Genomic DNA, 25,542 nt, shown 5'->3' with positions numbered 1-25,542 from the left:
GGTCAGTATGGAGGACGCTCTCTGTATATATATAATGTAGACCTCTGCAGGTATGGGGGGGGCTGCGGATGGTCAGTATGGAGGACGCTCTCTGTATATATATAATGTAGACCTCTGCAGGTATGGGGGGGGCTGCGGATGGTCAGTATGGAGGACGCTCTCTGTATATATATAATGTAGACCTCTGCAGGTATGGGGGGGCTGCGGATGGTCAGTATGGAGGACGCTCTCTGTATATATATAATGTAGACCTCTGCAGGTATGGGGGGGGGCTGCGGATGGTCAGTATGGAGGACGCTCTCTGTATATATATAATGTAGACCTCTGCAGGTATGGGGGGGCTGCGGATGGTCAGTATGGAGGACGCTCTCTGTATATATATAATGTAGACCTCTGCAGGTATGGGGGGGGCTGCGGATGGTCAGTATGGAGGACGCTCTCTGTATATATATAATGTAGACCTCTGCAGGTATGGGGGGGGCTGCGGATGGTCAGTATGGAGGACGCTCTCTGTATATATATAATGTAGACCTCTGCAGGTATGGGGGGGCTGCGGATGGTCAGTATGGAGGACGCTCTCTGTATATATATAATGTAGACCTCTGCAGGTATGGGGGGGGCTGCGGATGGTCAGTATGGAGGACGCTCTCTGTATATATATATAATGTAGACCTCTGCAGGTATGGGGGGGCTGCGGATGGTCAGTATGGAGGACGCTCTCTGTATATATATAATGTAGACCTCTGCAGGTATGGGGGGCTGCGGATGGTCAGTATGGAGGACGCTCTCTGTATATATATAATGTAGACCTCTGCAGGTATGGGGGGCTGCGGATGGTCAGTATGGAGGACGCTCTCTGTATATATATAATGTAGACCTCTGCAGGTATGGGGGGCTGCGGATGGTCAGTATGGAGGACGCTCTCTGTATATATATAATGTAGACCTCTGCAGGTATGGGGGGGCTGCGGATGGTCAGTATGGAGGACGCTCTCTGTATATATATAATGTAGACCTCTGCAGGTATGGGGGGGGCTGCGGATGGTCAGTATGGAGGACGCTCTCTGTATATATATAATGTAGACCTCTGCAGGTATGGGGGGGCTGCGGATGGTCAGTATGGAGGACGCTCTCTGTATATATATAATGTAGACCTCTGCAGGTATGGGGGGGGCTGCGGATGGTCAGTATGGAGGACGCTCTCTGTATATATAATGTAGACCTCTGCAGGTATGGGGGGGGCTGCGGATGGTCAGTATGGAGGACGCTCTCTGTATATATATATAATGTAGACCTCTGCAGGTATGGGGGGCTGTGGATGGTCAGTATGGAGGACGCTCTCTGTATATATATAATGTAGACCTCTGCAGGTATGGGGGGCTGCGGATGGTCAGTATGGAGGACGCTCTCTGTATATATATAATGTAGACCTCTGCAGGTATGGGGGGGGCTGCGGATGGTCAGTATGGAGGACGCTCTCTGTATATATATAATGTAGACCTCTGCAGGTATGGGGGGCTGCGGATGGTCAGTATGGAGGACGCTCTCTGTATATATATAATGTAGACCTCTGCAGGTATGGGGGGCTGCGGATGGTCAGTATGGAGGACGCTCTCTGTATATATATAATGTAGACCTCTGCAGGTATGGGGGGGGGCTGCGGATGGTCAGTATGGAGGACGCTCTCTGTGTATATATATAATGTAGACCTCTGCAGGTATGGGGGGGGCTGCGGATGGTCAGTATGGAGGACGCTCTCTGTATATATATAATGTAGACCTCTGCAGGTATGGGGGGGGGCTGCGGATGGTCAGTATGGAGGACGCTCTCTGTATGTATGTATATATAATGTAGACCTCTGCAGGTATGGGGGGGCTGCGGATGGTCAGTATGGAGGACGCTCTCTGTATATATAATGTAGACCTCTGCAGGTATGGGGGGGCTGCGGATGGTCAGTATGGAGGACGCTCTCTGTATATATATATAATGTAGACCTCTGCAGGTATGGGGGGGCTGCGGATGGTCAGTATGGAGGACGCTCTCTGTATATATATAATGTAGACCTCTGCAGGTATGGGGGGGCTGCGGATGGTCAGTATGGAGGACGCTCTCTGTGTATATATAATGTAGACCTCTGCAGGTATGGGGGGGGCTGCGGATGGTCAGTATGGAGGACGCTCTCTGTATATATAATGTAGACCTCTGCAGGTATGGGGGGGGCTGCGGATGGTCAGTATGGAGGACGCTCTCTGTATATATATATAATGTAGACCTCTGCAGGTATGGGGGGGCTGCGGATGGTCAGTATGGAGGACGCTCTCTGTATATATAATGTAGACCTCTGCAGGTATGGGGGGCTGCGGATGGTCAGTATGGAGGACGCTCTCTGTATATATATATAATGTAGACCTCTGCAGGTATGGGGGGGGGCTGCGGATGGTCAGTATGGAGGACGCTCTCTGTATATATATAATGTAGACCTCTGCAGGTATGGGGGGGCTGCGGATGGTCAGTATGGAGGACGCTCTCTGTATATATATAATGTAGACCTCTGCAGGTATGGGGGGGCTGCGGATGGTCAGTATGGAGGACGCTCTCTGTATATATATAATGTAGACCTCTGCAGGTATGGGGGGGGGCTGCGGATGGTCAGTATGGAGGACGCTCTCTGTATATATATAATGTAGACCTCTGCAGGTATGGGGGGGCTGCGGATGGTCAGTATGGAGGACGCTCTCTGTATATATATATAATGTAGACCTCTGCAGGTATGGGGGGGCTGCGGATGGTCAGTATGGAGGACGCTCTCTGTATATATATATAATGTAGACCTCTGCAGGTATGGGGGGGCTGCGGATGGTCAGTATGGAGGACGCTCTCTGTATATATATAATGTAGACCTCTGCAGGTATGGGGGGCTGCGGATGGTCAGTATGGAGGACGCTCTCTGTATATATATAATGTAGACCTCTGCAGGTATGGGGGGCTGCGGATGGTCAGTATGGAGGACGCTCTCTGTATATATATAATGTAGACCTCTGCAGGTATGGGGGGCTGCGGATGGTCAGTATGGAGGACGCTCTGTATATATATATAATGTAGACCTCTGCAGGTATGGGGGGGGGCTGCGGATGGTCAGTATGGAGGACGCTCTCTGTATATATATAATGTAGACCTCTGCAGGTATGGGGGGGGCTGCGGATGGTCAGTATGGAGGACGCTCTCTGTATATATATAATGTAGACCTCTGCAGGTATGGGGGGGGCTGCGGATGGTCAGTATGGAGGACGCTCTCTGTATATATATAATGTAGACCTCTGCAGGTATGGGGGGGCTGCGGATGGTCAGTATGGAGGACGCTCTCTCTGTATATATATAATGTAGACCTCTGCAGGTATGGGGGGGGGCTGCGGATGGTCAGTATGGAGGACGCTCTCTGTGTATATATAATGTAGACCTCTGCAGGTATGGGGGGGGCTGCGGATGGTCAGTATGGAGGACGCTCTCTGTATATATATAATGTAGACCTCTGCAGGTATGGGGGGCTGCGGATGGTCAGTATGGAGGACGCTCTCTGTATATATATAATGTAGACCTCTGCAGGTATGGGGGGCCGCGGATGGTCAGTATGGAGGACGCTCTCTGTATATATAATGTAGACCTCTGCAGGTATGGGGGGGCTGCGGATGGTCAGTATGGAGGACGCTCTCTGTATATATATAATGTAGACCTCTGCAGGTATGGGGGGGGCCGCGGATGGTCAGTATGGAGGACGCTCTCTGTATATATAATGTAGACCTCTGCAGGTATGGGGGGGCCGCGGATGGTCAGTATGGAGGACGCTCTCTGTATATATATAATGTAGACCTCTGCAGGTATGGGGGGGGGCTGCGGATGGTCAGTATGGAGGACGCTCTCTGTATATATATAATGTAGACCTCTGCAGGTATGGGGGGGGCTGCGGATGGTCAGTATGGAGGACGCTCTCTGTATATATATAATGTAGACCTCTGCAGGTATGGGGGGGGGCTGCGGATGGTCAGTATGGAGGACGCTCTCTGTATATATATAATGTAGACCTCTGCAGGTATGGGGGGGGCTGCGGATGGTCAGTATGGAGGACGCTCTCTGTATATATATAATGTAGACCTCTGCAGGTATGGGGGGGCTGCGGATGGTCAGTATGGAGGACGCTCTCTGTATATATATAATGTAGACCTCTGCAGGTATGGGGGGCTGCGGATGGTCAGTATGGAGGACGCTCTCTGTATATATATAATGTAGACCTCTGCAGGTATGGGGGGGGGCTGCGGATGGTCAGTATGGAGGACGCTCTCTGTATATATATAATGTAGACCTCTGCAGGTATGGGGGGGCTGCGGATGGTCAGTATGGAGGACGCTCTCTGTATATATATAATGTAGACCTCTGCAGGTATGGGGGGCTGCGGATGGTCAGTATGGAGGACGCTCTCTGTGTATATATAATGTAGACCTCTGCAGGTATGGGGGGGCTGCGGATGGTCAGTATGGAGGACGCTCTCTGTATATATATAATGTAGACCTCTGCAGGTATGGGGGGGCTGTGGATGGTCAGTATGGAGGACGCTCTCTGTATATATAATGTAGACCTCTGCAGGTATGGGGGGGCTGCGGATGGTCAGTATGGAGGACGCTCTCTGTATATATATATAATGTAGACCTCTGCAGGTATGGGGGGCTGCGGATGGTCAGTATGGAGGACGCTCTCTGTATATATAATGTAGACCTCTGCAGGTATGGGGGGCTGCGGATGGTCAGTATGGAGGACGCTCTCTGTATATATATAATGTAGACCTCTGCAGGTATGGGGGGGGCTGCGGATGGTCAGTATGGAGGACGCTCTCTGTGTATATATAATGTAGACCTCTGCAGGTATGGGGGGGCTGCGGATGGTCAGTATGGAGGACGCTCTCTGTATATATAATGTAGACCTCTGCAGGTATGGGGGGGGCTGCGGATGGTCAGTATGGAGGACGCTCTCTGTATATATATAATGTAGACCTCTGCAGGTATGGGGGGGGCTGCGGATGGTCAGTATGGAGGACGCTCTCTGTATATATATAATGTAGACCTCTGCAGGTATGGGGGGCTGCGGATGGTCAGTATGGAGGACGCTCTCTGTATATATATATAATGTAGACCTCTGCAGGTATGGGGGGCTGCGGATGGTCAGTATGGAGGACGCTCTCTGTATATATATAATGTAGACCTCTGCAGGTATGGGGGGCTGCGGATGGTCAGTATGGAGGACGCTCTCTGTATATATATAATGTAGACCTCTGCAGGTATGGGGGGGCCGCGGATGGTCAGTATGGAGGACGCTCTCTGTATATATATAATGTAGACCTCTGCAGGTATGGGGGGGGGCTGCGGATGGTCAGTATGGAGGACGCTCTCTGTATATATATAATGTAGACCTCTGCAGGTATGGGGGGGCTGCGGATGGTCAGTATGGAGGACGCTCTCTGTATATATATAATGTAGACCTCTGCAGGTATGGGGGGGCTGCGGATGGTCAGTATGGAGGACGCTCTCTGTATATATATATAATGTAGACCTCTGCAGGTATGGGGGGGCTGCGGATGGTCAGTATGGAGGACGCTCTCTGTATATATATAATGTAGACCTCTGCAGGTATGGGGGGCTGCGGATGGTCACTATGGAGGACGCTCTCTCTCTCTGCTGAGTGCTTCCTCGCCTTCACCACTAGGGGGCAGCGATGCCACTGACCTGCTGGGGAGCGCAGCGGCTTGCAATCAGTTAATTGTTTCCATGACAACGTGGCGAGGATCCTCCTCAGCGCCGGGGATGCTGCCTGCATGGATGTGACCTTGTGCATTAGATGGCAAGCTCCGCAGGCGGGGTCAGATGCTGCAGGCTACGATCTGATTGTGAGCGGTGCTGGGGGTGCAGGAAATGAGGCGGCGTGCTGTCAGCGCGCCTTCCTGTGAGTCAGCACACTGCCTGCCATTGGCCGGCCGCTGTCACCTCCACGCCTGACCTCTCCTCCTGTCACAGATCCCTCTTTCCTTCCTCTGGGTGGGATTGGCACTACGCCTCTGGGACATGCCTCTGCTTTACACTGCTGTCTCTCTCCTGTGAATGGATGGCCGCCGTGGGATTCGCTCTCCTGGGTCCTAGAGTGACATGTGACTGCTCGGGGACCGAGGGGGCTGTGTCACCGCACTATGAGACCCGGAGCTCTGGTGTCTGTAGACTACAAGCTGCCAGTGGGGGGCGTCATGGATCTTCTGCCCAAAACCAAGTATAACCACCTGCGTAACGAGTCCGTCAGCTCGGTGGAAGATGCCCCGGGCACGGACGTCATGGTGGCCTTGCCCAGCTCCTCCTCTTCCTCTTCCCTGGCCCCCATGCTGAACCTGGCTGAACTCTCCTCCGAGTCCGAGGACAGCCCCACCACCTTGTGCTCCTTCTTCCCAAAAATGGCCAATCTGAAGCTCTCCAACCCTGCCCACCTGCTGAGTCTGCGGGGCTTCTCGTCCGGGCCGGGGAAGGAGGCGGGGAGCCCCGGGGAGCCGGTGGACCTCGTCGGCAGCCCGGACTCAGGCAGGACCTTTACTGTTTTCTCCCAGGATATGAACAAGCTCAGCTGCGGGAGGAAAGCCCGAGTGGAGGGAGGGCAGCTGGCCGGGGACGAGTGGACCAGACATGGCAGCTTCGTCAACAAGCCCACCCGCGGCTGGCTGCACCCCGACGACAAGGTGATGGGTCCCGGAGTCTCCTACCTCGTCAGGGTAAGTGTGGACGGCCCAGAGACCCTGCACCCCCAAACCGCAGCTCCCCCTGCACCCCCAAACCGCAGCTCCCCCCTGTACGCTGCCCCTGCACCCCCAAACCGCAGCTCCCCCCTGTACGCTGCCCCTGCACCCCCAAACCGCAGCTCCCCCTGCACCCCCAAACCGCAGCTCCCCCTTGTACGCTGCCCCTGCACCCCCAAACCGCAGCTCCCCCCCTGTACGCTGCCCCTGCACCCCCAAACCACAGCTCCCCCCTGTACGCTGCCCCTGCACCCCCAAACCGCAGCTCCCCCTGTACGCTGGCCCTGCACCCCCAAACCGCAGCTCCCCCCTGTACGCTGCCCCTGCACCCCAAACCGCAGCTCCCCCTGTACGCTGGCCCTGCACCCCCGAACCGCAGCTCCCCCCTGTACGCTGCCCCTGCACCCCCAAACCGCAGCTCCCCCCTGTACGCTGCCCCTGCACCCCCAAACCGCAGCTCCCCCCTGTACGCTGCCCCTGCACCCCCAAACCGCAGCTCCCCCCTGTACGCTGCCCCTGCCCCCCCAAACCGCAGCTCCCCCCTGTACGCTGCCCCTGCACCCCCAAACCGCAGCTCCCCCTGTACGCTGCCCCTGCACCCCCAAACCGCAGCTCCCCCCTGTACGCTGCCCCTGCACCCCCAAACCGCAGCTCCCCCCTGTACGCTGCCCCTTCACCCCCAAACCGCAGCTCCCCCCTGTACGCTGCCCCTTCACCCACAAACCACAGCTCCCCCCATACTGTACTGACCCCCTGCACCCACAAACCACAGCTCGTGGTATACACCGCTCCCCAATATACCGTACTGACCGTACACACCGCTCCCCAATATACCGTACTGACCGTACACACCGCTCCCCAATATACCGTACTGACCGTACACACCGCTCCCCAATATACCGTACTGACCGTATACACCGCTCCCCAATATACCGTACTGACCGTACACACCGCTCCCCAATATACCGTACTGACCGTATACACCGCCCCCAATACACCGTACTGACCGTACACACCGCTCCCCAATATACCGTACTGACCGTACACACCGCTCCCCAATATACCGTACTGACCGTACACACCGCTCCCCAATATACCGTACACACCGCTCCCCAATATACTGTACACACCGCTCCCCAATACACCGTACTGACCGTACACACCGCTCCCCAATATACCGTACTGACCGTATACACCGCTCCCCAATATACCGTACTGACCGTATACACCGCTCCCCAATATACCGTACTGACCGTACACACCGCTCCCCAATATACCGTACTGACCGTATACACCGCTCCCCAATATACCGTACTGACCGTATACACCGCTCCCCAATATACCGTACTGACCGTATACACCGCTCCCCAATATACCGTACTGACCGTATACACCGCTCCCCAATATACCGTACTGACCGTATACACCGCTCCCCAATATACCGTACTGACCGTACACACCGCTCCCCAATATACCGTACTGACCGTACACACCGCTCCCCAATATACCGTACTGACCGTATACACCGCTCCCCAATATACCGTACTGACCGTACACACCGCTCCCCATTTACCGTACTGACCGTATACACCGCTCCCCAATATACCGTACTGACCGTACACACCGCTCCCCAATATACCGTACTGACCGTACACACCGCTCCCCAATATACCGTACTGACCGTACACACCGCTCCCCAATATACCGTACTGACCGTATACACCGCTCCCCAATATACCGTACTGACCGTACACACCGCTCCCCAATATACCGTACACACCGCTCCCCAATATACCGTACTGACCGTATACACCGCTCCCCAATATACCGTACTGACCGTACACACCGCTCCCCAATATACCGTACTGACCGTACACACCGCTCCCCAATATACCGTACTGACCGTATACACCGCTCCCCAATATACCGTACTGACCGTATACACCGCTCCCCAATATACCGTACTGACCGTATACACCGCTCCTCAATATACCGTACTGACCGTATACACCGCTCCCCAATATACCGTACTGACCGTATACACTGCTCCCCAATATACCGTACTGACCGTATACACCGCCCCCAATATACCGTACTGACCGTATACACCGCCCCCAATATACCGTACTGACCGTACACACCGCTCCCCAATATACCGTACTGACCGTATACACCGCTCCCCAATATACCGTACTGACCGTATACACCGCTCCCCAATATACCGTACTGACCGTACACACCGCTCCCCAATATACCGTACTGACCGTATACACCGCTCCCCAATATACCGTACTGACCGTACACACCGCTCCCCAATACACCGTACTGACCGTATACACCGCTCCCCAATATACCGTACTGACCGTACACACCGCTCCCCAATATACCGTACTGACCGTATACACCGCTCCCCAATATACCGTACTGACCGTATACACCGCTCCCCAATATACCGTACTGACCGTATACACCGCTCCCCAATATACCGTACTGACCGTACACACCGCTCCCCAATATACCGTACTGACCGTACACACCGCTCCCCAATATACCGTACTGACCGTATACACCGCCCCCCAATATACCGTACTGACCGTATACTCCGCTCCCCAATACACCGTACTGACCGTATACACCGCTCCCCAATACACCGTACTGACCGTATACACCGCTCCCCAATATACCGTACTGACCGTATACACCGCTCCCCAATATACCGTACTGACCGTATACACCGCTCCCCAATATACCGTACTGACCGTACACACCGCTCCCCAATATACCGTACTGACCGTATACACCGCTCCCCAATATACCGTACTGACCGTATACACCGCTCCCCAATATACCGTACTGACCGTATACACCGCTCCCCAATATACCGTACTGACCGTACACACCGCTCCCCAATATACCGTACTGACCGTACACACCGCTCCCCAATACACCGTACTGACCGTATACACCGCTCCCCAATATACCGTACTGACCGTATACACCGCTCCCCAATATACCGTACTGACCGTATACACCGCTCCCCAATATACCGTACTGACCGTATACACCGCTCCCCAATATACCGTACTGACCGTATACACCGCTCCCCAATATACCGTACTGACCGTATACACCGCTCCCCAATACACCGTACTGACCGTATACACCGCTCCCCAATATACCGTACTGACCGTACACACCGCTCCCCAATATACCGTACTGACCGTATACACCGCTCCCCAATATACCGTACTGACCGTATACACCGCTCCCCAATATACCGTACTGACCGTATACACCGCTCCCCAATATACCGTACTGACCGTATACACCGCTCCCCAATATACCGTACTGACCGTATACACCGCTCCCCAATATACCGTACTGACAGTATACTCCGCTCCCCAATATACCGTACTGACCGTATACACCGCTCCCCAATATACCGTACTGACCGTACACACCGCTCCCCAATATACCGTACTGACCGTATACACCGCTCCCCAATATACCGTACTGACCGTACACACCGCTCCCCAATATACCGTACACACCGCTCCCCAATATACCGTACTGACCGTATACACCGCTCCCCAATATACCGTACTGACCGTATACACCGCTCCCCAATATACCGTACTGACCGTATACTCCGCTCCGCAATATACCGTACTGACCGTATACACCGCTCCCCAATATACCGTACTGACCGTATACTCCGCTCCGCAATATACCGTACTGACCGTATACACCGCTCCCCAATATACCGTACTGACCGTATACTCCGCTCCGCAATATACCGTACTGACCGTATACACCGCTCCCCAATATACCGTACTGACCGTATACACCGCTCCCCAATATACCGTACTGACCGTATACACCGCTCCCCAATATACCGTACTGACCGTACACACCGCTCCCCAATATACCGTACTCACCGTATACACCGCTCCTCAATATACCGTACTGACCGTATACACCGCTCCCCAATATACCGTACTGACCGTATACACCGCTCCCCAATATACCGTACTGACCGTATACACCGCTCCCCAATATACCGTACTGACCGTATACACCGCTCCTCAATAAACCATACTGACCGTACACACCGCTTCCCAATATACCGTACTGACCGTACACACCGCTCCCCAATATACCGTACTGACCGTATACACCGCTCCCCAATATACCGTACTGACCGTATACACCGCTCCTCAATAAACCATACTGACCGTACACACCGCTTCCCAATATACCGTACTGACCGTATACACCGCTCCCCAATATACCGTACTGACCGTATACACCGCTCCCCAATATACCGTACTGACCGTATACACCGCTCCCCAATATACCGTACTGACCGTATACACCGCTCCCCAATATACCGTACTGACCGTATACACCGCTCCCCAATATACCGTACTGACCGTATACACCGCCCCCCAATATACCGTACTGACCGTATACACCGCTCCCCAATATACCGTACTGACCGTATACACCGCTCCCCAATATACCGTACTGACCGTATACACCGCTCCCCAATATACCGTACTGACCGTATACTCCGCTCTCCTCTTGCAGTACATGGGATGTGTGGAGGTTCTGCAGTCGATGCGGGCTCTGGACTTCAGTACTCGGACCCAGGTGACGCGGTAAGGAGCGCTGGTCATGTGACGGCGTCAGCTGACATATAACTGGATGAGTAATGTTTGTCTGTCTGCACAGAGAAGCCATCAGTCTGGTGTCTGATGCCGTCCCTGGAGCTAAGGGGGCCCTCCGGAGGAGAAAGGTGAGTACATGTGATGCACAGGCGGCCCTGTATGTGACTGATATCCCCTCTTATAACGATCCAGGGCTGATATAATCCTGGACTGTATGATCCGGCCTCCTGTATGTGACTGATATCCCCTCTTATAACGCTCCAGGGCTGATATAATCCTGGACTGTGTGGTCCGGGCTCCTGTATGTGACTGATATCCCCTCTTATAACGATCCAGGGCTGATATAATCCTGGACTGTATGGTCCGGCCTCCTGTATGTGACTGATATCCCCTCTTATAACGCTCCAGGGCTGATATAATCCTGGACTGTATGGTCCGGCCTCCTGTATGTGACTGATATCCCCTCTTATAACGATCCAGGGCTGATATAATCCTGGACTGTATGATCCGGCCTTCTGTATGTGACTGATATCCCCTCTTATAACGCTCCAGGGCTGATATAATCCTGGACTGTATGGTCCGGGCTCCTGTATGTGACTGATATCCCCTCTTATAACGCTCCAGGGCTGATATAATCCTGGACTGTATGGTCCGGGCTCCTGTATGTGACTGATATCCCCTCTTATAACGCTCCAGGGCTGATATAATCCTGGACTGTATGATCCGGCCTTCTGTATGTGACTGATATCCCCTCTTATAACGCTCCAGGGCTGATATAATCCTGGACTGTGTGGTCCGGCCTCCTGTATGTGACTGATATCCCCTCTTATAACGCTCCAGGGCTGATATAATCCTGGACTGTATGATCCGGCCTCCTGTATGTGACTGATATCCCCTCTTATAACGCTCCAGGGCTGATATAATCCTGGACTGTATGGTCCGGGCTCCTGTATGTGACTGATATCCCCTCTTATAACGCTCCAGGGCTGATATAATCCTGGACTGTATGATCCGGCCTTCTGTATGTGACTGATATCCCCTCTTATAACGCTCCAGGGCTGATATAATCCTGGACTGTGTGGTCCGGCCTCCTGTATGTGACTGATATCCCCTCTTATAACGCTCCAGGGCTGATATAATCCTGGACTGTATGGTCCGGGCTCCTGTATGTGACTGATATCCCCTCTTATAACGCTCCAGGGCTGATATAATCCTGGACTGTATGGTCCGGCCTCCTGTATGTGACTGATATCCCCTCTTATAACGCTCCAGGGCTGATATAATCCTGGACTGTATGGTCCGGCCTCCTGTATGTGACTGATATCCCCTCTTATAACGCTCCAGGGCTGATATAATCCTGGACTGTATGGTCCGGGCTCCTGTATGTGACTGATATCCCCTCTTATAACGCTCCAGGGCTGATATAATCCTGGACTGTATGGTCCGGGCTGCTGTATGTGACTGATATCCCCTCTTATAACGCTCCAGGGCTGATATAATCCTGGACTGTATGGTCCGGCCTCCTGTATGTGACTGATATCCCCTCTTATAACGATCCAGGGCTGATATAATCCTGGACTGTATGGTCCGGGCTCCTGTATGTGACTGATATCCCCTCTTATAACGCTCCAGGGCTGATATAATCCTGGACTGTATGGTCCGGGCTCCTGTGTGTGACTGATATCCCCTCTTATAACGCTCCAGGGCTGATATAATCCTGGACTGTATGATCCGGCCTCCTGTATGTGACTGATATCCCCTCTTATAACGCTCCAGGGCTGATATAATCCTGGACTGTATGGTCCGGCCTCCTGTATGTGACTGATATCCCCTCTTATAACGCTCCAGGGCTGATATAATCCTGGACTGTATGGTCCGGGCTCCTGTATGTGACTGATATCCCCTCTTATAACGCTCCAGGGCTGATATAATCCTGGACTGTATGGTCCGGCCTCCTGTATGTGACTGATATCCCCTCTTATAACGCTCCAGTGCTGATATAATCCTGGACTGTATGGTCCGGCCTCCTGTATGTGACTGATATCCCCTCTTATAACGCTCCAGGGCTGATATAATCCTGGACTGTATGGTCCGGCCTCCTGTATGTGACTGATATCCCCTCTTATAACGCTCCAGGGCTGATATAATCCTGGACTGTATGGTCCGGGCTCCTGTATGTGACTGATATCCCCTCTTATAACGCTCCAGGGCTGATATAATCCTGGACTGTAGGGTCCGGCCTCCTGTATGTGACTGATATCCCCTCTTATAACGCTCCAGTGCTGATATAATCCTGGACTGTATGGTCCGGCCTCCTGTATGTGACTGATATCCCCTCTTATAACGCTCCAGGGCTGATATAATCCTGGACTGTAGGGTCCGGCCTCCTGTATGTGACTGATATCCCCTCTTATAACAATCCAGGGCTGATATAATCCTGGACTGTATGGTCCGGCCTCCTGTATGTGACTGATATCCCCTCTTATAACGCTCCAGGGCTGATATAATCCTGGACTGTATGGTCCGGGCTCCTGTATGTGACTGATATCCCCTCTTATAACGCTCTACTACTGATATCCTGGACTGTATGGTCCGGGCTCCTGTATGTGACTGATATCCCCTCTTATAACGCTCCAGGGCTGATATAATCCTGGACTGTATGATCCGGCCTCCTGTATTTGACTGATATCCCCTCTTATAACGCTCCAGGGCTGATATAATCCTGGACTGTATGGTCCGGACTCCTGTATGTGACTGATATCCCCTCTTATAACGCTCCAGGGCTGATATAATCCTGGACTGTAGGGTCCGGCCTCCTGTATGTGACTGATATCCCCTCTTATAACGCTCCAGGGCTGATATAATCCTGGACTGTATGGTCCGGCCTCCTGTATGTGACTGATATCCCCTCTTATAACGCTCCAGGGCTGATATAATCCTGGACTGTATGGTCCGGCCTCCTGTATGTGACTGATATCCCCTCTTATAACGCTCCAGGGCTGATATAATCCTGGACTGTATGGTCCGGGCTCCTGTATGTGACTGATATCCCCTCTTATAACGCTCCAGGGCTGATATAATCCTGGACTGTATGGTCCGGGCTGCTGTATGTGACTGATATCCCCTCTTATAACGCTCCAGGGCTGATATAATCCTGGACTGTATGGTCCGGCCTCCTGTATGTGACTGATATCCCCTCTTATAACGATCCAGGGCTGATATAATCCTGGACTGTATGGTCCGGGCTCCTGTATGTGACTGATATCCCCTCTTATAACGCTCCAGGGCTGATATAATCCTGGACTGTATGGTCCGGGCTCCTGTGTGTGACTGATATCCCCTCTTATAACGCTCCAGGGCTGATATAATCCTGGACTGTATGATCCGGCCTCCTGTATGTGACTGATATCCCCTCTTATAACGCTCCAGGGCTGATATAATCCTGGACTGTATGGTCCGGCCTCCTGTATGTGACTGATATCCCCTCTTATAACGCTCCAGGGCTGATATAATCCTGGACTGTATGGTCCGGCCTCCTGTATGTGACTGATATCCCCTCTTATAACGCTCCAGGGCTGATATAATCCTGGACTGTATGGTCCGGCCTCCTGTATGTGACTGATATCCCCTCTTATAACGCTCCAGTGCTGATATAATCCTGGACTGTATGGTCCGGCCTCCTGTATGTGACTGATATCCCCTCTTATAACGCTCCAGGGCTGATATAATCCTGGACTGTATGGTCCGGCCTCCTGTATGTGTCTGATATCCCCTCTTATAACGCTCCAGGGCTGATATAATCCTGGACTGTATGGTCCGGGCTCCTGTATGTGACTGATATCCCCTCTTATAACGCTCCAGGGCTGATATAATCCTGGACTGTAGGGTCCGGCCTCCTGTATGTGACTGATATCCCCTCTTATAACGCTCCAGTGCTGATATAATCCTGGACTGTATGGTCCGGCCTCCTGTATGTGACTGATATCCCCTCTTATAACGCTCCAGGGCTGATATAATCCTGGACTGTAGGGTCCGGCCTCCTGTATGTGACTGATATCCCCTCTTATAACAATCCAGGGCTGATATAATCCTGGACTGTATGGTCCGGCCTCCTGTATGTGACTGATATCCCCTCTTATAACGCTCCAGGGCTGATATAATCCTGGACTGTATGGTCCGGGCTCCTGTATGTGACTGATATCCCCTCTTATAACGCTCTACTACTGATATCCTGGACTGTATGGTCCGGGCTCCTGTATGTGACTGATATCCCCTCTTATAACGCTCCAGGGCTGATATAATCCTGGACTGTATGATCCGGCCTCCTGTATTTGACTGATATCCCCTCTTATAACGCTCCAGGGCTGATATAATCCTGGACTGTATGGTCCGGACTCCTGTATGTGACTGATATCCCCTCTTATAACGCTCCAGGGCTGATATAATCCTGGACTGTAGGGTCCGGCCTCCTGTATGTGACTGATATCCCCTCTTATAACGCTCCAGGGCTGATATAATCCTGGACTGTAGGGTCCGGCCTCCTGTATGTGACTGATATCCCCTCTTATAACGATCCAGGGCTGATATAATCCTGGACTGTATGGTCCGGCCTCCTGTATGTGACTGATATCCCCTCTTATAACGCTCCAGTGCTGATATAATCCTGGACTGTATGGTCCGGCCTCCTGTATGTGACTGATATCCCCTCTTATAACGCTCCAGGGCTGATATAATCCTGGACTGTATGGTCCGGCCTCCTGTATGTGACTGATATCCCCTCTTATAACGCTCCAGGGCTGATATAATCCTGGACTGTATGGTCCGGGCTCCTGTATGTGACTGATATCCCCTCTTATAACGCTCCAGGGCTGATATAATCCTGGACTGTAGGGTCCGGCCTCCTGTATGTGACTGATATCCCCTCTTATAACGCTCCAGTGCTGATATAATCCTGGACTGTATGGTCCGGCCTCCTGTATGTGACTGATATCCCCTCTTATAACGCTCCAGGGCTGATATAATCCTGGACTGTAGGGTCCGGCCTCCTGTATGTGACTGATATCCCCTCTTATAACGATCCAGGGCTGATATAATCCTGGACTGTATGGTCCGGCCTCCTGTATGTGACTGATATCCCCTCTTATAACGCTCCAGGGCTGATATAATCCTGGACTGTATGGTCCGGGCTCCTGTATGTGACTGATATCCCCTCTTATAACGCTCTACTACTGATATCCTGGACTGTGTGGTCCGGGCTCCTGTATGTGACTGATATCCCCTCTTATAACGCTCCAGGGCTGATATAATCCTGGACTGTATGATCCGGCCTCCTGTATGTGACTGATATCCCCTCTTATAACGCTCCAGGGCTGATATAATCCTGGACGGTATGGTCCGGGCTCCTGTATGTGACTGATATCCCCTCTTATAACGCTCCAGGGCTGATATAATCCTGGACTGTATGGTCCGGGCTCCTGTATGTGACTGATATCCCCTCTTATAACGCTCTACTACTGATATCCTGGACTGTATGGTCCGGCCTCCTGTATGTGACTGATATCCCCTCTTATAACGCTCCAGTGCTGATATAATCCTGGACTGTATGGTCCGGCCTCCTGTATGTGACTGATATCCCCTCTTATAACGCTCCAGGGCTGATATAATCCTGGACTGTATGGTCCGGCCTCCTGTATGTGACTGATATCCCCTCTTATAACGCTCCAGGGCTGATATAATCCTGGACTGTATGGTCCGGGCTCCTGTATGTGACTGATATCCCCTCTTATAACGCTCTACTACTGATATCCTGGACTGTATGGTCCGGCCTCCTGTATGTGACTGATATCCCCTCTTATAACGCTCCAGGGCTGATATAATCCTGGACTGTATGGTCCGGCCTCCTGTATGTGACTGATATCCCCTCTTATAACGCTCCAGGGCTGATATAATCCTGGACTGTATGGTCCGGCCTCCTGTATGTGACTGATATCCCCTCTTATAACGCTCCAGGGCTGATATACTCTAGTTTTGGCCGTTAGTGATCGATCTGATTTCTCTCCAGACTGGCGGCCGCTCTCTGAACTCTATCCTGGGGAAGTGTAACCTGAAGTTTGCAGGCATGCCCATCACACTGACGGTGTCCACCAGCAGCCTGAATCTGATGGCATCTGACTGCAAGCAGGTGAGGAGCCTGGGGGGGGGGCGCGGGGGGGCAGCGACAATTGGGTATACGGTCAGTACGGTATATTGGGGGCGGTGTATACGGTCAGTACGGTATATTGGGGAGCGGTGTATACGGTCAGTACAGTGTATTGGGGGGCGGTGTATACGGTCAGTACGGTATATTGGGGAGCGGTGTATATGGTCAGTACGGTATATTGGGGAGCGGTGTATACGGTCAGTACGGTATATTGGGGAGCGGTGTATACGGTCAGTACGGTATATTGGGGAGCGGTGTGTACGGTCAGTACGGTATATTGGGGAGCGGTGTGTACGGTCAGTACGGTATATTGGGGAGCGGTGTGTACGGTCAGTACGGTATATTGGGGAGCGGTGTATACGGTCAGTACGGTATATTGGGGAGCGGTGTATACGGTCAGTACGGTATATTGGGGGCGGTGTATACGGTCAGTACGGTGTATTGGGGGCGGTGTATACGGTCAGTACGGTATATTGGGGGGCGGTGTGTACGGTCAGTACGGTATATTGGGGAGCGGTGTATACGGTCAGTACGGTATATTGGGGGCGGTGTATACGGTCAGTACGGTATATTGAGGAGCGGTGTGTACGGTCAGTACGGTATATTGGGGAGCGGTGTATACGGTCAGTACGGTATATTGGGAGCGGTGTATACGGTCAGTACGGTATATTGGGGGCGGTGTATACGGTCAGTACGGTATATTGGGGAGCGGTGTATACGGTCAGTACGGTATATTGGGGAGCGGTGTATACGGTCAGTACGGTATATTGGGGAGCGGTGTGTACGGTCAGTACGGTATATTGGGGAGCGGTGTATACGGTCAGTACGGTATATTGGGAGCGGTGTATACGGTCAGTACGGTATATTGGGGAGCGGTGTGTACGGTCAGTACGGTATATTGGGGAGCGGTGTATACGGTCAGTACGGTATATTGGGGAGCGGTGTATACGGTATATTGGGGAGCGGTGTATACGGTCAGTACGGTATATTGGGGAGCGGTGTGTACGGTATATTGGGGGGCGGTGTATACGGTCAGTACGGTATATTGGGGAGCGGTGTGTACGGTCAGTACGGTATATTGGGGAGCGGTGTATACGGTCAGTACTGTATATTGAGGAGCGGTGTATACGGTCAGTACGGTGTATTGGGGAGCGGTGTATACGGTCAGTACGGTATATTGGGGAGCGGTGTATACGGTCAGTACGGTATATTGGGGAGCGGTGTATACGGTCAGTACGGTATATTGGGGAGCGGTGTATACGGTCAGTACGGTATATTGGGGAGCGGTGTGTACGGTCAGTACGGTATATTGGGGAGCGGTGTATACGGTCAGTACGGTATATTGGGGAGCGGTGTATACGGTCAGTACGGTATATTGGGGAGCGGTGTATACGGTCAGTACGGTATATTGGGGAGCGGTGTATACGGTCAGTACGGTATATTGGGGAGCGGTGTGTACGGTATATTGGGGAGCGGTGTGTACGGTCAGTACGGTGTATTGGGGAGCGGTGTGTACGGTCAGTACGGTATATTGGGGAGCGGTGTATACGGTCAGTACGGTATATTGGGGAGCGGTGTGTACGGTCAGTACGGTATATTGGGGAGCGGTGTGTACGGTCAGTACGGTATATTGGAGAGCGGTGTATACGGTCAGTACGGTATATTGGGGAGCGGTGTATACGGTCAGTACGGTATATTGGGGAGCGGTGTATACGGTCAGTACGGTATATTGGGGAGCGGTGTGTACGGTATATTGGGGAGCGGTGTGTACGGTATATTGGGGAGCGGTGTATACGGTCAGTACGGTATATTGGGGAGCCGTGTATACGGTCAGTACGGTATATTGGGGAGCGGGGTGTACGGTCAGTACGGTATATTGGGGAGCGGTGTATACGGTCAGTACGGTATATTGGGGAGCGGTGTATACGGTCAGTACGGTATATTGGGGAGCGGTGTGTACGGTCAGTACGGTATATTGGGGAGCGGTGTATACGGTCAGTACGGTATATTGGGGAGCGGTGTATACGGTCAGTACGGTATATTGGGGAGCGGTGTATACGGTCAGTACGGTATATTGGGGAGCGGTGTGTACGGTATATTGGGGAGCGGTGTATACGGTCAGTACGGTATATTGGGGAGCGGGGTGTACGGTCAGTACGGTATATTGGGGAGCGGTGTGTACGGTATATTGGGGAGCGGTGTATACATCACATGACGTAATGTTTCACGTGTTGCAGATCATCGCGAACCACCACATGCAGTCCATATCGTTCGCATCTGGAGGAGATCCGGTGAGAATATTGTGTGTGAATGTAGTGCGGCTGTGTCTATGTGGTAATGTAGCAGAGCTGTGTGTGTAAGTGTAGCAGCCTGTGTGTATATGGTGATGTGGCATGCCTGTATGTGTTGTTGCAGGGTTGTGATGTAGCAGAGCTGTGTGTGTAAGTGTAGCAGCCTGTGTGTGTATATGGTGATGTGGCATGCCTGTATGTGTTGTTGCAGGGTTGTGATGTAGCAGAGCTGTGTGTGTAAGTGTAGCAGTCTGTGTGTATATGGTGATGTGGCATACCTGTATGTGTTGTTGCAGGGTTGTGATGTAGCAGAGCTGTATGTGTAAGTGTAGCAGCCTGTGTGTGTATATGGTGATGTGGCATGCCTGTATGTGTTGTTGCAGGGTTGTGATGTAGCAGAGCTGTATGTGTAAGTGTAGCAGCCTGTGTGTATATGGTGATGTGGCATGCCTGTATGTGTTGTTGCAGGGTTGTGATGTAGCAGAGCTGTATGTGTAAGTGTAGCAGCCTGTGTGTATATGGTGATGTGGCATGCCTGTATGTGTTGTTGCAGGGTTGTGATGTAGCAGAGCTGTATGTGTAAGTGTAGCAGCCTGTGTGTGTATGGTGATGTGGCATGCCTGTATGTGTTGTTGCAGGGTTGTGATGTAGCAGAGCTGTGTGTGTAAGTGTAGCAGCCTGTGTGTGTATGGTGATGTGGCATGCCTGTATGTGTTGTTGCAGGGTTGTGATGTAGCAGAGCTGTGTGTGTAAGTGTAGCAGCCTGTGTGTATATGGTGATGTGGCATGCCTGTATGTGTTGTTGCAGGGTTGTGATGTAGCAGAGCTGTGTGTGTAAGTGTAGCAGCCTGTGTGTATGGTGATGTGGCATGCCTGTATGTGTTGTTGCAGGGTTGTGATGTAGCAGAGCTGTGTGTGTAAGTGTAGCAGCCTGTGTGTATATGGTGATGTGGCATGCCTGTATGTGTTGTTGCAGGGTTGTGATGTAGCAGAGCTGTGTGTGTAAGTGTAGCAGCCTGAGTGTGTATATGGTGATGTGGCATGCCTGTATGTGTTGTTGCAGGGTTGTGATGTAGCAGAGCTGTATGTGTAAGTGTAGCAGCCTGTGTGTGTATATGGTGATGTGGCATGCCTGTATGTGTTGTTGCAGGGTTGTGATGTAGCAGAGCTGTGTGTGTAAGTGTAGCAGCCTGTGTGTGTATATGGTGATGTGGCATGCCTGTATGTGTTGTTGCAGGGTTGTGATGTAGCAGAGCTGTGTGTGTAAGTGTAGCAGCCTGTGTGTATATGGTGATGTGGCATACCTGTATGTGTTGTTGCAGGGTTGTGATGTAGCAGAGCTGTGTGTGTAGGAACGTTTGGGGTGACTGTCTCCATCCTTTGGATTTCAGGACACAGCAGAATACGTCGCTTATGTTGCCAAAGATCCAGTCAATCAGAGAGGTACTTATATTTGTGGTCCTGCAAGAATTGGGGGGCACTTCTGTTGTGCTCGGTGGGTGTGTTGGGTGGTCTGTGCAGCGGGTTCACTTTTTGGGTTGGCTGGTCTCTGCAGTGGGTTCATCTGCTAGGTTGGGTGGTCTCTGCAGTTGATTTACATGCTGGGTTGGGTGGTCTGTGCAGCGGGTTCACTTTTTGGGTTGGCTGGTCTCTGCAGTGGGTTCACCTTCTGGATTCGGTGGTTTCTGCAGTTGGTTCACATGCTAGGTTGGGTGGTCTCCTCAGCGGCTTCACCTGCTGGGTTGGGTGGTCTCCTCAGCGGCTTCACCTGCTGGGTTGGGTGGTCTCCTCAGCGGCTTCACCTGCTGGGTTGGGTGGTCTCCTCAGCGGCTTCACCTGCTGGGTTGGGTGGTCTCCTCAGCGGCTTCACCTGCTGCGTTGGGTTGTCTCTGCAGGTGGTTCACCTGCTGGGTTGGGTGGTCTCCTCAGCGGGTTCACCTGCTGGGTTGGGTGGTCTCCTCAGCGGCTTCACCTGCTGGGTTGGGTTGTCTCTGCAGGTGGTTCACATGCTGCGTTGGGTTGTCTCTGCAGGTGGTTCACCTGCTGGCTTGGGTGGTCTCCTCAGCGGGTTCACATGCTGGATTGGGTGGTCTCCTCAGCGGGTTCACATGCTGGATTGGGTGGTCTCCTCAGCGGGTTCACCTGCTGGGTTGGGTGGTCTCCTCAGCGGGTTCACCTGCTGGGTTGGGTGGTCTCCTCAGCGGGTTCACCTGCTGGGTTGGGTGCTCTCCTCAGCGGCTTCACCTGCTGGGTTGGGTGGTCTCCTCAGCGGCTTCACCTGCTGGGTTGGGTGGTGTCTGCAGTGGTTAGGCAGTAGACTTGCTCTGCAGGCTTCGGTGTCGTGGACCCCCAGCTTCTCCCTCTTTTGCAGCCTGCCATATCCTGGAGTGTCCCGAGGGTCTGGCTCAGGATGTCATCAGCACTATAGGACAGGCCTTTGAACTGCGTTTCAAGCAATACCTCAAGAATCCTCCCAAATTAGTGACTCCACACGACAGGTTTGTTGTGCTCCCCTCGGGGGCTCTATAAGGTGGGGGTGTAAGGATTGCATGGATGCCCTGACCTTTCCCATGTTTCCTCCAGGATGGCAGGATTTGATGGCTCAGCGTGGGATGAAGAGGAAGAGGAGATCCCGGACCATGCATACTACAATGATTTCCCAGGGAAGGAGCCACCAATCGGTGGGGTTGTGGACATGAGATTACGAGATGGGCCTGCTCCTTCAGTGCCGAGACAGAGCCCCAATCACATGGGGGCCACACTGGTGAGTGAAGGAAACCATGAGAGGTGACATTCTGTCCACATAGCCTCTTTATGTCTCATTGTCCTCTCATCCCACAGCCTGTCGGACAGATATCTGGTCCAGAGCAAGAGTCACGAAAACTGCAGCCACAGCCCTCTGTGCAAGGTACTTCCACCACCTGTCCCACCAAAACCACCAGACCTGTAACCGTCCAGCCCCTCCCACCAAAACCACCGAACCTGTAACCGTCCAGCCCCTCCCACCAAAACCCCCGAACCTGTAACCCTCCAGCCCCTCCCACCAAAACCACCGGACCTGTAACCGTCCAGCCCCTCCCACCAAAACCACCGGACCTGTAACCGTCCAGCCCCTCCCACCAAAACCCCCGGACCTGTAACCCTCCAGCCCCTCCCACCAAAACCCCCGGACCTGTAACCGTTCAGCCCCCCCCACCAAAACTACCGGACCTGTAACCCTCCAGCCCCTCGCACCAAAACCACCGGACCTGTAACCCTCCAGCCCCTCGCACCAAAACCACCGGACCTGTAACCCTCCAGCCCCTCCCACCAAAACCACCGGACCTGTAACCCTCCAGCCCCTCCCACCGGACCTGTAACCCTCCAGCCCCTCCCACCGGACCTGTAACCCTCCAGCCCCTCCCACCGGACCTGTGACCCTCCAGCCCCTCCCACCAAAACCAGCGGGCCTGTGACCCTCCAGCCCCTCCCACCAAAACCACCGGGCCTGTGACTCTTCAGCCCCACCCACTAGTACCACCGGGCCTGTGACTCTTCAGCCCCACCCACTAGTACCACCTGACCTGTGACTCTTCAGCCCCACCCACTAGTACCACCGGGCCTGTGACTCTTCAGCCCCACCCACTAGTACCACCTGACCTGTGACTCTTCAGCCCCACCCACTAGTACCACCGGACCTGTGACTCTTTAGCCCCACCCACTAGTACCACCGGGCCTGTGACTCTAAAGCCCCACCCACTAGTACCACCTGACCTGTGACTCTTCAGCCCCACCTGACCTGTGACTCTTCAGCCCCACCCACTAGTACCACCTGACCTGTGACTCTTCAGCCCCACCCACTAGTACCATCTGACCTGTGACTCTTCAGCCCCACCCACTAGTACCACCTGACCTGTGACTCTAAAGCCCCACCCACTAGTACCACCTGACCTGTGACTCTTCAGCCCCACCCACTAGTCCCACCTGACCTGTGACTCTTCAGCCCCACTTACTAGTACCATCTGACCTGTGACTCTTCAGCCCCACCCACTAGTCCCACCTGACCTGTGACTCTTCAGCCCCACTTACTAGTACCATCTGACCTGTGACTCTTCAGCCCCACCCACTAGTACCATCTGACCTGTGACTCTTCAGCCCCACCCACTAGTACCACCTGACCTGTGACTCTTCAGCCCCACCCACTAGTACCATCTGACCTGTGACTCTTCAGCCCCACCCACTAGTACCATCTGACCTGTGACTTTCTGGAACATCTTATTTACCCCCGGCTGATCTCATTAATGTAAAAATTGCTCTAGAAGATTTTTTTCTTAGCTGTTGTAGCAAATAAGAGTAACATCACAGATCAGTAATGGCCGACTGGTATGTTACTGGTCTAGGGCAGAAGATGTTATTGGAGAGATGTCTGGAGGTTATAGGTGTTCTTGGTGGTCTAGGGTTGTGGAGAGATTATTGAAGACTTACCTGGTGGTATAGGGTGCTGCTACTGTTTGTGGAGACCTTCCTGGTGGTGTAGGGTAGTGGAGAGGTTACTGGAGCCATAGTTAGTGGTGGAGGGTAGAAGAATGTATATAGAAGTCATCCCTAGTGGTGTAGAGGAGCGGTTATTGGAGAAGACCCTGTTGGTCTAGGGTTGTGGAGATATTATTATTATTGATGACATCCCAAGTAGTGTAGGGTAAAGTAGAGGTTATTGGAGACATCCTTGGTGGAGGAGAGGTTATCGCAGAGATTATTGAAGTTATCCTAAGTGACCTAGGGTACTGGAGAGGTTTTTAAAGACCTCTTTGATGGTGCAGCCGTTTTCTGAGACCTCCATGGTGGTGTAGGGTGGTGCAGCCGTTTTCTGAGACCTCCATGGTGGTGTAGGGTGGTGCAGCCGTTTTCTGAGACCTCCTTGGTGGTGTAGGGTGGTACAGCCGTTTTCTGAGACCTCCATGGTGGTGTAGGGTGGTGCAGCCGTTTTCTGAGACCTCCATGGTGCTGTAGGGTGGTGCAGCCGTTTTCTGAGACCTCCTTGGTGGTGTAGGGTGGTACAGCCGTTTTCTGAGACCTCCATGGTGGTGTAGGGTGGTGCAGACGTTTTCTGAGACCTCCATGGTGGTGTAGGGTGGTGCAGACGTTTTCTGAGACCTCCTTGGTGGTGTAGGGTGGTGCAGCTGTTTTTGGAGACCTCAATTGTGGGGTAGGGTGGTGTAGCCATTTTTGGAGACCTTCCTAGTGAGCCGTGTGTTACTCCTGGTTATTGTTATGTGTGCGTTCATTCTTCATCTCATCTTTTCTTTTGACTAGTGTTTGCCGCGTTTTTCACTGTAGCTGATCCTGTGGCTGTCCATCGCTGCTGCCGGCTGTTGGGTGCCCTGTAGGTTCCTTTTATCCTTCTGATGATTCCCTGATCTTCCATTCCTCTAGGTAAGGACAGGTGCCCAGTGCCCAGTGCCAAGCCTATGAATCGGCCAGACCTTTTTGATGACCCTTCCTATGTAAATGTGCAGAACCTGGACAAGTCGCGGCAGCCTGTACGTGGCTCCACCAATGGCCAGAGAGACATCTTTGATATGAG

At 52.7% G+C, this 25,542-nt stretch overlaps 1 protein-coding gene across 3 annotated transcripts in view; it reads left to right on the top strand.

Annotated features, from left to right (window-relative positions):
- SHC1 (SHC adaptor protein 1) overlaps positions 1-25,542 on the top strand; it is a 42,960-nt gene that overhangs the window by 16,749 nt on the left and 669 nt on the right. For 2 of the 3 annotated variants that reach the window (XM_040411880.1, XM_040411881.1), the window contains 10 exons: positions 6,634-6,795; positions 11,410-11,480; positions 11,554-11,617; positions 17,551-17,670; positions 19,926-19,979; positions 21,371-21,422; positions 22,351-22,477; positions 22,563-22,743; positions 22,821-22,887; positions 25,392-25,541. In XM_040411880.1, the coding sequence (XP_040267814.1) occupies positions 6,634-6,795; positions 11,410-11,480; positions 11,554-11,617; positions 17,551-17,670; positions 19,926-19,979; positions 21,371-21,422; positions 22,351-22,477; positions 22,563-22,743; positions 22,821-22,887; positions 25,392-25,541 (1,048 nt within the window). Of the gene's footprint in view, positions 1-5,674; positions 6,796-11,409; positions 11,481-11,553; positions 11,618-17,550; positions 17,671-19,925; positions 19,980-21,370; positions 21,423-22,350; positions 22,478-22,562; positions 22,744-22,820; positions 22,888-25,391; position 25,542 lie in introns of those variants that run through there. The other variant, XM_040411879.1, reaches the window with a different exon arrangement.

This window comes from Bufo bufo, chromosome 11 (assembly GCF_905171765.1).
Source record: "Bufo bufo chromosome 11, aBufBuf1.1, whole genome shotgun sequence".
NCBI lineage: Eukaryota > Metazoa > Chordata > Amphibia > Anura > Bufonidae > Bufo > Bufo bufo.
This window is presented reverse-complemented; position numbering and strand designations above follow the sequence as displayed.